This window comes from Plectropomus leopardus, chromosome 13 (assembly GCF_008729295.1).
Source record: "Plectropomus leopardus isolate mb chromosome 13, YSFRI_Pleo_2.0, whole genome shotgun sequence".
NCBI classification, from domain to species: domain Eukaryota; kingdom Metazoa; phylum Chordata; class Actinopteri; order Perciformes; family Serranidae; genus Plectropomus; species Plectropomus leopardus.
In genome coordinates, this window is record NC_056475.1 from 24,631,827 (window position 1) to 24,649,182 (window position 17,356).

Below are 17,356 nucleotides of genomic sequence, written 5' to 3' on the forward strand. Positions count from 1 at the left end.
TTCAATATACTCCATCAGCAGGCCACCATATGATCAATGTAAATGTATTAAGTCAAAACAAATAATCTATGTGAACTATGAAAACTCAGGTCAGTAGAACTGATCTTAGCTTTCTACACATACCTGACTCAGAGTGTCTATAAGTCTCAGACACTTATATTTAACACTTTTTAAGACCCTTTCAAAATGATTTTAAACTTAATTCAAGATGAATTTTTGGGACAAATCACCTTTTTCTAATTCAAACACTGCAGGTGAGTGTAATGGCTATTATGTGGTCCTGTGTGGAGGTAAGTTTTATGTAAGTGAGTCAGGTTACATTTGCCAATAGGTAAGTGTTAAGTAGAAAGAAATTATTAGGTTCACTGATAGGTTTAAAGATGACAACTGAGTCAGAAATGTAGATTTTCTTGCAGAAGAGCTTGACTCATTTTAATAAAAAAATTGAATAAATGAATAGAGGAAAAATGTGTCAATTAAGACCTCATAAATTAAGATTTAAGACTATTTAATAACTTTTAAGTCTTTTATAAAATTGAATTTAAGACTTTTTTAGATTTTAAATGGACCTGCAGATACTCAGTTACAGTTTCATCAGACATCACTGAAAGAAAAATATTCAAAACAACAAAAGAATTGGCAAATGTGAAGACAATATCAGCATTCAATCGTGCGGAGCAATATGCAGGAGAATAGCATATTGCAGTGTGTAAAAAAGGCAAAACAATTTGTTAAAATTAGAGGAGTTTCATGACATGACATACAATCCTAAGACAAAAAAAAACATTCCTAATCAAAGGTTTTAAAGTAGTGATCCAGCTTGAAAGATGGTTTTAGAGAGAAAACAATGGTCCTTATTTAAGTACTCGTGATAGAGAGACTTTTAAAAATGCAAACTTTGCTGACTGGTAGGTTTTATTTTATCTGCCATCGTCCTACTTATTGGCAATAGGACACTAAAGAGAGCACATGCTCTTGGAAACCATTTTTAAGTAAACAGCCTGGGAAAACAAACCCTGGGGAATGAAATCTTTAGACATTCAAGATGATCCCAAAATGTTTGTCATCTGTGAAAGAAGTGGTTAACAAATGTTCTTTATATGGGACAGTCTATTTAATCCACCCACTTCAAAAGATCAACACATTCATTCGACAGATGTTTTCAAGTAAGCTGTGTTATCTGGGTGAAGCTTTTTTGAAATTCTTCATATGATTAGTCCCTTTATGTCCCAAGTTAAATTTCATCGGTAGCAAAGGGTCTCGTAAAAATAGTTGTTAAATGTTGTAAAATGTGGTCAATTTGCCAATAAATAACATTTAAACAACTGGTTCCCCTAGCAGGCTGTTAAATCAGTGCAACATCTGCAGCCTCTGAAAGATATGAAACATAATCAAGAGTGATGCAATGACATCAGTCATTGTCTTTTACTCTATGAGCGCCTCTCCAGATAATACATTTCACAATGATATGCAGTGACTTAAAGGAGCAGCGTGTAAGATTATGTGGTATCCAGTGGAGAGATCTGCAGATTGCAACCAGTTGAAACTTCAGCCTTCTGCTGATCATAAAATATTGGTCAAGATACCTTCAGTGTTCAGGAGGTCGGGACGATTCTTATTTTCTGGTGATTACACACTAAAAAAAACACAGTTATTATTTTATATTCCATTTCTGCCAATATATTTCCTTAAATCCTACACAGTGGACCTTTAGGGAGGGCTTTCTATAATAAATAGCAGAGGGGAAACTGACATTGAAGAACCATCAAAGCAGAGTAAACATTAAAAAACTAAAACCAACATGTGTGTAGTTAGTTTTTTTATGATGAGAAAGGATAGTTAGTCCCGCTTAAAAAGGATTTCTACAATACTTGTATAGAAAGAATGTAAATATGTCGGAATTTTCTGCTGAATCTTTGAAATGCAGGAGTTCAGACATATACAGACAGTGCTTAGAAGTTCCTTTGGCAAGTTCTTAAAATGTATTTATTTATTCTAGCGGTAATTCTAGCAATCGTAATTTTTAAAAAAGTTAAATGGATTAAAAGTATTCCTGACTCATTTATTCTGGCAGGCTGATGATCTGTGGTCGCCTCTGCGGGTCCATCAGAGGTCGTTGAAGGTAAAGATCCAGAGTCACTGCAGTCTCTGTCCCTCCTCGTCGCACACGATGAATTAAAACTTGATAATGACTGCTGTCAGTCAAAATGAATTGCACTATGCTACCATGATAATAAATAAGATCAGCAGATGTCCTGCTCGATCATTATCATCCAAAATGTCCATCTAAGAGGAAGATGATCCAAACTTGTAACCTTACATTCTACATGATGTAAATTAAAAAAAAAGTTAAAAAATACATTTTGAATGTCAATAATGATATAAATACAGCAATAATCCACACTGCCCTGCAGGACACCGTCTGCTCAGACGCGGCCACCAGAGCCTAGCTGGGGCGAATTATGTACATCACAAATAAAAATAAATTCCTCTGTCTCTTGACAACGTAGTTTGTTCATCACTAAGCGTTCTTCACTGCTCTCCGGTGCCGTCACGCCTGGCTCCCCATCTCCCACGTCATCGCAGTAAAGTCCATGTCTGTGAGCGTGACGGTGAATGGAGCCTCCACCCTCTCAGGTTCCACGCGCTCCTCCACTCTGCCGGTGCTGTTCAAGTTGTTCACCCTCCAGGAATTCAGAGGTCGAATCGATTTCTTGAAACGCTGAAAAGAGAAGCAAGAGAAAGTCATAAACCTCCCTACGCAGGCCATTTTATCCACCAGCTTTGCATGTTTAGACAGTTACAGCAGTGAGTGTGATCATGGCAGAGGTGTAACCGGACCTCACAGTGACAGAATGACATAATGGTGATACTGACGTCTCTCAGTGTTCCAGTTTCCTTGCTGATGGCCACGATGGCCCAGATGAGGATCTGTAGACAGCAGGTCGCCCCCATGCACACTCCCAGCGCTTTACCCCACAGTGGATACACATAGGAGCCGTAGCGGAGCGATGTTCTGTACATCTCAATGAAGATGTAGGTCAGGATGAACTAGAGTGAGCAGAGGAATGTGTCAGCTGAACAAAAAGGCAACAATGGCAACAGAAGAAGAGTGAATGAGGAGGCCAGCACACAAATGCTACAAGGGGGGGGACTCAGATTGAATGTCAGTTTCTCCTCTTGAATTATTCAGAACTGCTCTTGTGAAGATTTCTGCCCAGTTGGCTTCATTTCAGAGTAGTGACATTATTTTCATTTTGTTGGTGAAACTTTTGCAGGAGTTGGTCATTAAGTTATCATACTTTGTTCTCCTCCAGTTTGATCATCAATGGGATTTTTTTCAACATACTGCGACAGCACAGTGTCTCCCTCCGCATCAGATTACCCTTTGACTGTATGTGCTACATTTCTATATCAAGTAGCCTGGCTGTAAATGGGGATTTTGCTTCAGGTGACAAGAACAGCAGAAATAAAAGAGGGACTGACGTAACATGGATTGTGTAGGTGATGCAAACCAACAATACAGTAAGGCCATAATATGAGATTTAACTCAGCGGTAACGTTTCAGCCTGTACTGAGGGTCATTGCTTTGGTATAGTTATGTCTTAATTTGGAAAGAAATGAACATGAACCTGAAAACATTATCTGAAACCTATCAATTTCAGTGCATTTGGATTTTTAGACAAGATATCAAATAGCACAATAAGCCCGCTGAGTTTGTGGAAGTTTAATAGATTCTAAAAAGCATTAATCACATTAATTACAGATAATCAACGCTGATGTCATATTGTGCATACGAACAACATACTGATGTGTTTACTCACCAGCAGAAGAAACGGAGTGCAGAAAACCCAGCATGCTTTGAAGTAAAGCAGCACTTTGGTGCACCAGGGAGGGCAGTGACGGATCATATCAATGATGTCCTGACAAAACTGGTTCACTCCTAACAGAAAAGTTCACAAAGAGATCAAGGTTAGGACCCCAGCCAAGACATAACTGAGATAGCAGAGAATTAAATATATTCAATGTTTCGACAAAACGGTGAAAACTGAAAAAAAAATTGAGATAAAATATGATCTGATAAGCAGTATATGGAAGCAAATCAGAGACATAAGTATTTGAATTTTTAAGTCACTGAATACTTAATAATGGAATTTAAACACAGTTGAATTCATAGCATTGAAATAGTTTACGTATATCAATGTATTTGTTTTTAATTCACCTCTCCAAGATTAAAATGTGGAATTTTATTGGGTGGTACATCCTTTAATTTTTTTCTGCTTATGTGCAATTGACTGAACACAAACATTCAGGCTGGATTGAATTTGACCAAATTTGTATGTAAATAATGTTCTATTTGAATTTTTCAACCTGAATATTTTTTTAAGATCTGAATTTGACAAATTAAATTTGAGCAACTGGAATCTATTTTTATTGAAATTCTTAATTTGAATTTTTGTGGGTATGAATTTTTAGTTGTGGACTGTGAAAATGCTAAATCAAGAAAATTTTTACATTTGAATTTTAAAGAGAATGCATGAAGTGAACTCATGGCCAATTCAGATACATGGTTTTAAAAGTAAGATATTTCAATACTGTGCGGTGGTGTTTAAATTTCAGTATCAAGTATTCAGTGGCTTCTGAAGTCAAATACTTATGTCTCTTATTTGACTCCACAGTAATCGTAAAAAAAAAACCCTGCTGGATATCAGTGCAGCTGTAAAACAGAAACTGCGTTCGCTCTGAAGCATTTACAGCACAAAAAGTTATGTTTCTCTTCCTTTGCAACTTGCTAAACATCATGATTCCTGGTTAACTCGTATGAAGGAAAGATGTGGTCAGAGAGGAGTTTGATGTGAAGGTTAGGGGTTTGTGATGGGCTACCGTAGAAGAAGGAGATGCCGATGCACATGAAGAGGGTGATGATGATGAGGCCGAAACTAGTGCTGAAGGAGTCAATGAGAGTGAACCAGTAAATCCCTCCCTAAGAAGACACAGGCAGCACGGGGGAAAATGTGAGTGTGATCACAGAGAAGACGCATTTACAGTCAAATGAATCACTTCCTGCAGTTGAACACACTCACATTAGTCACTAACAGGAGACCCATCAGGTAGAAGCAGAAACACAGAGCGCCCAAGAACAAGGACTTGTGCAGCGTGTTTGCTCTGAGGTGTGGAAACTCGTCCAGCACGGCCGTAGTGATGCCCTCCATGTTGCCAAACTGTGACGCAGCAGAGCAGAAGGTATCAAACAAAGGGAGGCCGACTCATACGTCTTTATTTCTGCTCATATCTTTGAGTGGAGTGTGGCCTTACCAGCGTATCGATCCCCAGCATGAACAGCATGAGGAAGAACATGATGGACCAAAACACAGAGCCTGGCAACAGAGCAAGGGCCTCTGGGTAAGCAACGAAGGCCAGTCCAGGACCTGAAGGCAAAAAGGAATACATCTTGTTCAACAAGGAAATGTAAACATGAGGGGTCGACAGATTATTGGCCTGGGTGTTTATTGGGGCCGATATTTGGTAGTTTGCCAATTATCTGTATCTGAGTTTTATTTTAATGATCGAAAACAAAATAAATTAATTTAAATTAAAGCTTTCCTATAAAAGCCCTCCCCAAAAATCTTTCAAAAAAGAGGTTGCTGTGAATTGCTGTATTTTATGTTGAGAGTTTCAGTTTGATTAAACAAACACAATTAAAGGCATTCAAACAGTCAGTCAAAGTTTTGTGTTGGAGTTTTTTATTTTACAAATGCTAAATCTCAACAGAAAGATTTTCGTTTTTATTTTAAATAGCTATTATCGGTCTTATTAACTACTAATAATCAGCATCCGCCCTAAAAAACCAAATATCAGTCGACCCCTATACACAACACATTAGTTTAATACAATATACAGAAGTGATTTTGGTTTTCACATATAATTTTTTTTTTTTTTTTAAAAAGGTGGATATTAAGTTAATATCATTCAATTTAGAAATACAGAGTTTTCCTTCCAAATTTTATAATATGTATGAGTAAAATACTGACAATCCAAAAAAGCCTCATCGTTTTTTTCTCTGTTATTATGCCGTTGCGTTTCCTGCATTACACTCAACTTAGTAGCTTACTAAATTGTTAGTCTCTGCATTGGAGGTTTCGGGTTTTGTTGATGGTGCCGTGTCAAAGTCTGTTCCCTCGTCGATATGTTTCCCCTTTAAGACAGCAGTTGGCTTTCAGATTTGTGATGTCTCTAATCAGGCTTGCACGGCATATGTTTGAATCTCAGTTTTTAGGGAAGTGCGCTGCCATCGCCCCTGTCAAAAGTGAAAACTCTAGTGTCAAACTTTGCACAGATACAAAGCAGTCTAGGCCAGGTCGGACATTTTAAGGGTTGTAACATATTTTTGAATGAAGGGGATTTTAAATCACGACCTAAATACCCATATATCCCATCAAATACAGTGGTTCTCAAACTGTGGGGCAGGCCCCTGGGGGTGCATAGAGCTGCTGCAGGTGGGGCATGGTTGACCAGGGCAAGAAGCATGGAGTGAAACAAAGCTGAATGAATATGATTTATGTAGGGAACCTAAACAAACAACAGTTTGCTGATGCTATCAAGCTCACCTTTACTTCACTAAAATTCAACATGGATCCTTTTTCAGCAGTTGCTTCCCCAATTATTGTTAATGATTGATAAAAAAATGGTGGGGGAAGGGGCATTAACTTTCCCCTCTGAAGGGGAACATGACAGAGAACATTTGAGAATCACTGCACACACACCGTGCTCCGTCTAATTTTCAAATGGTCATCATGTATGACCCAGTGAGATTTTTTTTTTAAATTGCAAATAGTTAAAATTAAAAAATGCTTTATTTATGACACCTGAAAAAATATTATATGATGTAATGTAACAACCTTCAGCTTTTCAGAAAATTAGGGGTCACTCTATTAACATTCTGCCTTCTTTTGATTTCACCGATTACAGGGAAGCGACTGTTCCTTGACGAACCTTAACTTAAACTTTTATGTTGATTATGTTATATTGATTTTTGTTAATATTATATATATATTGTCCTCCTTTTCTGTCTTTTTTGTGGCGTTTTTTGGGGGTTGGGTTTTGTTTTTTACTTCTTTTGTTTGTTTGTGTATATAAATATCTTTGTACTTTTTTTCTTTTAAAAAATAATAATTTTAAATTCCCAAATGGAAACCTGACACATTTTTGGAAGTGCACCTGCACTGTGATTTAAGCATCTGCTAATAATAATAAATCTTAAAAAAAAAAAAAAAGAACAGTGGTGAAGTGCTGGATTTATTGAGTCTGGTCAGTCTAGATTAAAGAAGATCCACCAGATTACTGAACAAAATGTATCTGTACCTGTATCCGCCACCTTTCCGACAGGCACTCCCTTCTTCCATGCCATGTGACCCAGGATTGAGAAAATAGCAAATCCAGCAAAGAAGCTGGTGCTGCAGTTTCCTGTTGTGATGATCAAAGTGTCCCTGAAATCAAAACACAAAATTAAGAGGACTGAACCCGCAACAACAGAGCAAATGGTACAGCAGAGCAGAAACTTACCTGATGACATTGTTGTCAAACTTATTGTAAGAGGCCATAGAAAGCAGCCCTCCAACCCCAATACCTAAGGAGTAGAAGATCTGTGAGGCAGCATCGTTCCACACCTGCAGTAACAGAAATAAACCTTAAATATAAAGCAGTGACAAATCATCACAGTGTTGACAGCAGGGTTCCTACAGCTTAAGACAAATTACATTTAATACTTTTAAAGACATTTTTAATGCCACTTGGGGTGAAATTTAAGCTTTACTTTTACAAAAACAAAACCTGGAAGATAAAAAAACAACAAAACAAAACAAATAAACAAACAAACAAAAATTTTTTGAAAATTCATTTTTACATAGAGTTAGGGGCAGAGTTAAGTGTTTTATTGTAACATAAAACATTATATTTTTGGTCAAGTGAAAAAGTTAGATATGGATAGAGTTGGGAAATACCTAGCATTTACTGGTGAGCTTTATCATGACTTTTGAGTTTCTTACTCTATGTGGAATTCCACTGCTGTGACTCCTGTTATGAAGAGTTTAAGAGGAAGGACTCAGTAAATTATTTTTAAAAAAGAAAAATATTTGACCAATTATTTTGAGATTTTACAATGCAACGTCAGAAAAAGGCAAAAAAAGCCCAACTTCCCAATGCATTAGCATATTTTAGACTTTTGAAAGGGTGATTTAAGACATTTAATACCAACTAACGCCTTATTTTAATATTAATGAATTCAATGCCTTTTAAGACTTTTCAAGGATCTGCGGGAACCCTTGTGACAGACTCCTCAGCCATCAGTGTAGAATCAGACATACCTGTGCATTAGATAATTGGCTCCAGTCTGGCGTGAGGTAGAAAGCAATGCCCTGAAGAGAGCCCTCCAGTGTAGCTCCTCTGATGATTAAAACAATGAGCACAAAGTATGGGAAGGTAGCGGTTACATAAACCACCTGAAAGCACAGACAGCACAGACACATTAGATAAGATATGGCAGCAAAGGGCAGGACTGTGTGTGTGTGTATTTTGCGGGAGCTGACAATAACAACATTGTGTTGATATTCACCTTGCCAGAGCTGCGGATGCCCTTCAGCATACACAGGAAGATGATGATCCAGGCAGCCAGAAGGCACAGTGCCAAGGGCCACCGGACAGGGCCCGGGTCGTGGAGGCCCGCACTGTGCACAACACCCAGCACACGCTCACTGCAGGACACAAGTCAAACACAGGTATATAAACAGCACGCCTTTTACCACATGTGTTACGCTTTAACTGACGTACAATAAAAAAGGCACGGTTGTTGTGTTGGATTTATTAATGACCATGAAGGCATCTGCCTGAAGAAAAAGACCAAGATTCATACTGCTGAGTATGCCAAGCCTACGTCAGTCAGAAGTGCCAGATTTTACTAGGGAAATGGCCTCTGAATGCTTTTTGAGAGTAGGCTCTGGTGACCGGTTCAGCGAACTGACCTTGATATTGTCTCATGCCTCTGAACCCTGTTGGTTTGTTTACTGCATATCAATAAACCCGTTCTTTCACTTGAAGCAGCCAGTAAGCTGTCATTTAGGCATTGTGGCTGAGTAACAACTTTTTCCACCATATTCACAACATTGCACAACCTTTAAAATAAAATGTATTCAGAGAGCTGATAAGTAACAGTGATGCTTACAATATAAAGTATTACACCCATAAGACCTAACAAGTCGAGTCAGGTCAAGTCAATTTTATTTATAGAGCCCATTATCATAAAACATGGTTTGCCTCAGAGGGCTTTACAGTGTACGACATCCCTCTGCCCTTAGACCCTCACATCACCTCAGGAAAAACTCCTGAAAAAGAACCCCTGCAACGGGGAAAAAAAAGAAAGAAACCTCAGGAAGAGCAGCAGAGGATGATGAGGGATGCCTCTTCCAGGACAGACAGACGTGCAATAGATGTCGTAAATAACAAATGAAATACAATCGTGGCAAAAAGGAAAGAGAAAGAGAGAGGGGAGGAAAGGGGGAGATAGAGGGAGAGAGGCACAGCAATAATAGAAACAACTGTTGTTTTTAAAAAATCATCATGTTAAAAGTTGGAGCTCTCATGTGTTATGCGGGTTTCATATGGTATGATGAATTATATTTGCACACATTATAAAAACTGTTGCCACAAAGTCCTGAGTCATGTAAGATGAAAAAGGTGACAGGTTAATCACTTTAAAGGGCCAGAAACCATTTATAAGACTGTCAGAAAAAGTGGACAAATATGTGATATCAAATGACCCTTAAAATAAATATAAAAACTATTAAGTTGCATGGTGACGTACAGTAGAGATTCAACAGTCTAAAGAGGTCTACTGTAATGAAATACTTTGGGTCAAGTGTTTCAAAACATGCATTATCAATTTCATTATCGGTTTCTTTTCATGTCTTCTCTTGTTTGTTTGGTTTTTTTTGCTATGTGTGTATGGTTGTGTATTTTTACATGTTTGTATACATTTGTGATTAAAATAGATAAATTAAATAAATTAAGACAGACAAACTTACTTCCAGAATTTTTCAGTGGGGCTGAGGCTTTTATTGCCGGTGGTGCTGTTTCCGCAGAGACCTGCGTTGGCGAAAGCTTCACAGGACCAGGGCAGAGGGCTCTGGAACGAGCTGAACAGGTAGTAAAACGTCCACGCTATAATGACGTTATAGTACAGGCACACCAGTATGGACACACAGAGCATCCCTATGCCAATACCTGCAAGAAGAGACGCAGTCTTAAGCATCTCAGAAAAACAGGACATTATCCCCTTGCACTACTGTGTAAGGAGATACTGTATGAGACAGGATACATCAGTTAGATCATTTTAATATAGAGGAAGCTATGAACATCCTGTTGCATGAAGTGGTAATTGAACTTGTCAAAATCAAAAAAAGATATTGGTGTGAGTTGTTGAGTGCTGGAGATTTCAGCTGCAGAGGTGTCTGCCCTCTCTTAAGTATAATGCTCAGTTTGTGGTGCTCAAAGCACCAAAACATACATTTGAAAAATCTAACAGCAATGTCTCTTTCTGAAAATCACAACCCTGCTTACTTAAGATAATCCACAGACCTTGTTGTAAGCAGTTTGATAGAGGAACTCTATTATTTTTACCGAACTAGATAAACCAGCCGTATCACTACACAGAGGGAGGCTTAGGCCGGAGATATAGTTGCTGTTAACTATGCGTACGTGTGTGCATGATGGCTGCCATGCATCCCCTGCTTCGGTTTTTGGCGCATCTGCTGTGCACGTTCTCAAAAATTAAGGTGATGTGGATGCAAGATGCAGTATGTGTATGAACAGCAGGGGCAGTGTTGAGGCCGAGCGGATGTGACACAGTAAACACAGCAGCGGGGATTACAGATGGGCATAATTTAGAGGCCTTTTGTACTACCTAAATTGTCGCCGCTGTCACCTTTTCTGCCTTGATCTCAGCATTAACATGATAGTAACATCCTCCCGTGACGCCATGTCTGTTGTTTACATCCCACACATCCAGTATTTGTATATGGCCTAAGCTCTCTCGTACTAGAGGTATCCTCCAGTAACGTGTCCCGTATAGGTAAGTATAAATACAAAAACGCTCATGATGCAGTCGGACACGTACGTGAACACATGGTCAAACACTAACTATTTTTGGCCTTAGATTGTGACATGTATGAGAGGTTTGTGCTCATCCAAACAAAAGATATGATCATAAATGACACCCTCCTCAGTTAAGCTGTATGGTAGCTAACTCATTGGTGCTAGGTGAGCAAGCAGTAGATGCACAGAAAGAGACTTTGCTATTAAGTTTTCTAAATGTATTTGTTTTTGGTGCTTTGAGCACAACAAGCCGAGTGCCATCTAGTTCCATTATATTGGAGAGAAGGCGGACATCTCTACAGCCAAAATCTCCACAGCAACTCACACCAAAACAATCTAGATTGATAACAGCATTACAGGCAAGAGGGAAAATATGTATTTTTTATTTGGGGTCGAACTGTCCTTCTAAGCTGCTAGTGGCTCATACGGTGATGGATGCTTATCTCTTTTAAAGAGCTCTGTTATCTTGCAGATTTTGGGGTGAACCATCCATTTAAATACAGCTTTCCAGACACTTAATGTTATGCTTGTTTACCAGAAACTATTAACTTTCTTTTATAATACCTGGAGCAACTCCATCTCTCATAATTCAGCCTGCCAAGTGGCTGTTGACATTTCCAGTTTAAAATAAAGACTATTCTTATGAAAAAACCTGCTTTTCTGGCTCTATTTTTAGGAGTTCCTGCAGGTTTCCTCATCAGATGTTTATATTTAGCAAGTGAGTTGCAGAACTTTCAGGAATTTTTAAGCTCAGCCACATGACGTGTATCAGTGAGGCGGCAAACTGATCACAGAAAGTCAGTTATTTCCTCGACTTTACTGTTAGCCCGGACTTACTGGTGACACGGGGATTGTGATGTCAACGTGAGGTCCTGCGTACTCACATCATTACACATGCTTCAAACTGGAAGCTCGAGATTCCTGGATAATTAATATGGAGGTGTGATCTGATTTTTCTGTACTGTTTGACACGGTCTAACTAATTGCATGAGGTCACCACCCTGACATAATTATCTCTGAAGGGTTTTGAGTTTGTGATGCTGAATCACGGCGGATGCAGATGTATAAATAATACTGGGCTGAAAACATGATACAGGAGGTTGTTACCTTTGAGCAGAGGGCAGCACTTCCACACAGTGATGGGACCAGCTGCTCCGTACTGGCCTAAACTTAGCTCCATGAGGAAGAGAGGAACACCCGTCACAAAGAGCATAATGAAGTAGGGGATGAGGAACACACCTGTGAAGAATAAAAAATCAAGCAGTTTGAGGAAAGGTGGCGCTGGAGGAGAAATCCACTGCAGTTATTTTGTGTTGCTATGTGTAGACGGCTTGCAGAGGCAGGTTTAACTTAAACAATCTCTGTCTAGGTGGCAGCTGCACAGACTGATGTTATTCTACTTTACTGTAAGTCAAGCTCCAACATGTTTGAATCCACGTGGAGATGCACACTGCAATAAGCTGGGTTAGACACTGTGTCTGGTGTGCAATCATGGAAAACTTAAAGGATTAGAAAATGTTTTGTGTTTTAGCTCCCTGTGCTGAAGGCTGCCATGGAGACCTCTGGACTAAGGGGAAGATAAGCCATTATGATTAGGACAGTGCACACCCAAGGGCAGGGCGACGAGGGCCTCTTGTCCAAATGGGTGTAACAAATTATTATAGACGTACAGTGCACCCAGGCATTTGAAGCATTTGAGACTTCAGAGGGCAGCGAATTATTCTTGGAGGCAGCTCACCTCCTCCATTGCGGTAACAAAGGTACGGGAACCGCCACACGTTCCCCAGTCCCACGCAGTATCCGATACAGGAGAGCAGGAACTCGTACTTCCCTCCCCACTGCTCCCTCTGGACAATCGGAGTTGGAGAGGGTGCACGACTCGAGGCCCGGGAGTCAAACTGTGGCTGTGGTGCAGGCGTAGCTGTGGAGTTGTGGCCATTTTGAGCGACAGTATGCCCGTTCAAGTGTACTGAATTCTAGGGAAAAAAAGTGAGAATGAAAATATAAATAATATAGTTGTGAATCAAAATCTGTATTTGACCAGTTTTCACTTTTCATGATCAGGTTGTCAAGTTGTTCATATATGGATCATGTAGAGAAGATAGATAGATAGATAGATAGATAGATAGATAGATAGATACTGCATTAGTCAATCAACAGAAAATTAATCAATGCCAATTTTAATAATTAATTATTATTTAAGTACAGTACCAAGTGCAAAAAATCCCCAAAACAATAAAAGATTTGCTGCTCAGAGGTGCAACTGTAAAACAAGTTTTGTGTAAGGTTGGTGCCGTCTGTCTATCATAAAACCGCCAACTGGACTATTTCTTACTCTTCCACCTCTAAACATGAGAGGAACTATTTTCTCAAGTCAGGTCGCAGGGGGAAGCCCAATTAAGATAACAGCATGGCTTCTGCTTCTGCTACACGCTGTTACTGTCATTGTTATGTATTTAGGATAAATAATTTATCGATTATTACAGTGACACATACAGTAACCATAGTATTATTAAAACGATTCTAAATAATCAATAATATGTGATATTCAGAGGCAGAGAGTACGGAAGAGGGTTATATGACCAGGCATGAGGGGAAATTAATCAAAAGAGGAAGTTTTTTTTAATGTCACCATAAAGTTGAAATGTCAAGAATAAAGTCAAACTTTCCGCATTAATGGCAGGAATATGAAAAAAAAAATCAGGAGCTGAAATCATCTTGTCTTTTTTTGCATTTGGAGAATGTCAAGAAATGTCGAAAAATAAAGTTGACATTTCAAGATTAATGTTGAACTTATGAGAATAAATCAAATGACAACATAGTGTATATGTCTATCTTAACAAAATGCCTTGTGTGTTGCCTTGGTGCCTTGTGTTGAATTAAATTGTACTGGTTTTAGTAACAAGTAAACTATATATTCTTTAATTTTACCAGAGTGTGGTTTAAAGTATTGGGACTTTGAAGAGATTGTGCTGAAAGCTGTGTCTGTTTAGAGGGAAATACTACGCAAACTTGGAGAGGCAGCTGCATTCGTGCAAGCTGAAATAGCTAGCAATGGACAGATACACAGATATTGAAGGTAACACCTGCGTGGAAGACAAAAAGGATATGTTGTAACACAAGACACTATTTGATGGAGTGGAGGAGGTGACTTTATTCTTAGCATTTCGACTTTATTCTCAACATTTCAACTTATTCTCATCAATCTGACTTTATTCTTGACATATTGACTTTATTCTGCACATTTCAACTTTATTTTCAAAATGCTAGATTAAAAAAAAATTGTCTTTTTTTTTGTTGTGCGTGGTGCCTACAACTCTTGCATAACAGACTTCAAAGCATGACCCAGGAAGCTGAGAAGCTGAGGCATTTTGCACAATGTGAAGTGGTGACAAGATGACTTAACAAAGGAATGTATTGACAAATTGCCGTACCAAGAGTGAACCGAGGACAGAATAAGAGTACATGAACAGCATCAAAGACTGTGCTAAAAGAATTATATATATATATATATATATATATATATATATATATATATATACAATACAAGAAGCATTATATATCATTTACAATCATTTTCGGTTACTATATATTATAGTAATATTTTTAATATTTTCTCAATTACTTCCTTGATTCATTGATTTAGTCATTAAAATATACATATGACTTAATTTAACCATTAAGGGCCCCACTGTGATTCAAAATCTTTGTTCAAATGTCCTGGCAAAGACAGCAGTATCAAAAGTTTACTTATTTCACGTAATGGAGAAGCTGAAACTTTAATGTTTTGTGTTTATTAGGTATAGAGGGGAAAAAAATCAATACAGCACTGTATTGTGATATTTTGGATGGCAAAATTGTATCGATACACAGCTGCCAAATGCATTTATATATATAAGTGTATTAAAATAAAAGATTATTAATAGTGCAAATACACAATAAACTTTTAGTAATCCATCAGATGATACAGATGTTGTTTTCTTGCCTTTTGGACACATAATTTGTTGTAATAAAGTTCATGTATCGCAATATATTTTATTGCAATACTGCGCATATCAAAACACATTTAAAATCACAAATATATTGTATCATGACTTAAGTGTTGTGATAATATTATACAGTGTAGTCTCTGGGGATTCCCATCTCTAGTATTTAGTATTCATACTTTCAAAAAATTACAGCAATAATTCATCGACTGCATAAATTATTGCCGATTAGTTTTGTCCTAATCGACAAATCGATTAATCAACTGATCGTTACAGCTTTAATAATTTGAATAACCATTTCCATTTCTGAGGACTTTCTAGTGCTGAGAAAAGACTAGGCCAACTGTAAATGACATAAATAGGGCTAAATGAGAAAACGGGAGCTGAGTACAGCAGAAAAAAAGCAAACATCGTGTAAATAACACACAGCTACACCTCAGGAGACAAATCAGTGTGATGCCAACGCCTCGATAATGCTGGAAACGGAACTAAACACATCAAAACATAACCTCTGTGGTGTAAAAACATGAGAAAAGTCTGTGTAAACACATCTGTTGAGTAAATGCACTGAGCTCAGGCTTTATCTCTCCTGTCTACAGCGGTTAGCTGAAGACAAGCCCCGGAGGTGAGACAGCGATGTGGACGGACAGGTTGGACTACTTCATTTAAAGAAATGTTAGCTGTCCTGCCACGACCGGGCAGGCTACACCTCCTGGAGTCCCGTGAGGTGAAATTAAACCACTCGTGAAGGTGTCCAACGCTGTTTTCAGAGCCTAAAGTGAGTCTGAACAAACAAAGCTCCGCTCCTACCTGCGCGGTGGGTGCACTTGCTCCAGCGGGGCTCCCGGGTGCTGCTTTGCCGCTTTCGTCCTGCATTTCCCCCGCAGCGGCACAGGTGGTGCTTCACTGTGTTACCTGTCGCTGGTTAATCCACATTTTAAACAGGAGAGTCCTCTTAGAAGTGCGCCATGTTGCTGTAGTTTCAGTGGCAGGTGAAGACGTGCGGTCGGTCGGTGTTAACTCAGTGAGACACAGCAGGGAGACATCAGCGATGACGAAGAGGAAGCAGGCCGGTGGGCGGTGAGGTGAAGGACAGGAGGCAGGGCGCAAGTGCAGCAGCTACCAGACACCTCCTCCTCATTCTCCTCCTTCTCCTCCCCCTTCTCCTCCTCCTCTCCCTCCTGCTCACCTGCTTTGTTTTGTAAGAGGTGACGACAGGGTTGATACAAAGATGTTTCGGGAGGGGCAGGTGAGTCGTGGGGAGCTACCTCGTGTGGTAAACTTAATAATTCGTAAAGTCTTTACCCAAAAGAATATAGTCATACCATTAGTTTTGTAGTGAAGTGCAAGTTTTGGGCTATTAAAACTACGGGTTGACCGATATTGGTTTTTCAGGACTAATACCGATACCAGATATTAGTAGCTGATGAGACCGATAACCAATATTTGGAACATATATATTGACAATAAAAATAAAAATATTTCCTTAAATACATAAAATTTGCAATATAACAAACACTAAGACAAAACTTTAAGTGCCTTTAGCAAACTCAGCATCATACAGTATACAGCAAGTTCCCAGCAACTTCCCTTATTATTAAGTCAAGTGAAAACTTAAATAAAATATGGATAAACACAAATGGCTCCCTGACGTTTTACACAGTAAAAAGTTCCTCCCATGCTGACACTTTCTTTGCACTTTTTAATAAATCAATTTTATCGCTGATCACTAAAATAAAATGCCAATACAGATAATCTGCAAAATGCCAAATATTGGCCCCCAGTAGTCAGCCAGGCCGATAATCTGTCGACCCCTGGTTAAAACTTTATGGACTCTGGTTTACACCACCAACACAAACAGCAATAGTGGGGTTAAAGTTGTAAATTCCCATGTTAAAAATACTTTAAATGAACAGGTAGTAGGCTACATTAGCTAAAATGTTATTACAATGGAGCATGGAGAATTATATAAAAAACAAACAAAGTGTAGGCCTAAGTAAAAATGACAAGTGATTGAGTTTGACTGAGTTTCTGTACTGTGGCCTTAAAGGTCCAGTGTGTCACATTAATTAGTTAATAATCACCTGATAATAAGAATTGTTGTGTTTTCGTTAGAATGAGCCTTTTCTATCTACGATATGGAACGGGTCCTCTTCAACAGAGTCCGCCATTTTGTAACTACAGTAACCCAGAATGGACAAACCAAACACTTTCTCAATAGAGCC

At 38.7% G+C, this 17,356-nt stretch overlaps 1 protein-coding gene across 1 annotated transcript; it reads right to left on the reverse strand.

The window, feature by feature from the left end:
- Nucleotides 1-646: 646 nt before the first annotated feature.
- slc6a7 (solute carrier family 6 member 7) lies at nucleotides 647-16,195 on the reverse strand. The gene is made up of 14 exons (XM_042499384.1): nucleotides 15,942-16,195; nucleotides 12,884-13,121; nucleotides 12,253-12,384; nucleotides 10,077-10,275; nucleotides 8,612-8,750; nucleotides 8,364-8,498; nucleotides 7,564-7,667; nucleotides 7,363-7,487; nucleotides 5,317-5,429; nucleotides 5,085-5,222; nucleotides 4,885-4,984; nucleotides 3,825-3,943; nucleotides 2,878-3,051; nucleotides 647-2,722 (listed from the first exon to the last, which is right to left on the reverse strand). Exons 1-14 carry the CDS (start codon nucleotides 16,005-16,007, stop codon nucleotides 2,552-2,554), a joined length of 1,953 nt encoding a protein of 650 aa, XP_042355318.1. The 5' UTR covers nucleotides 16,008-16,195; the 3' UTR covers nucleotides 647-2,551.
- Nucleotides 16,196-17,356: the final 1,161 nt, after the last annotated feature.

Coding starts and splice junctions, on each gene's coding strand:
- slc6a7 (XM_042499384.1), bottom strand. CDS start 16,007: ATGCAGGACGAAAGCGGCAAAGCAGCACCCGGGAGCCCCGCTGGAGCA. Junction 10,276..12,252: donor GTGCTGCCCTCTGCTCAAAG/GTAACAACCTCC, acceptor CTCTTCTTGCAG/GTATTGGCATAGGGATGCTC. Junction 4,985..5,084: donor GTCTCCTGTTAGTGACTAAT/GTGAGTGTGTTC, acceptor GTGTCTTCTTAG/GGAGGGATTTACTGGTTCAC.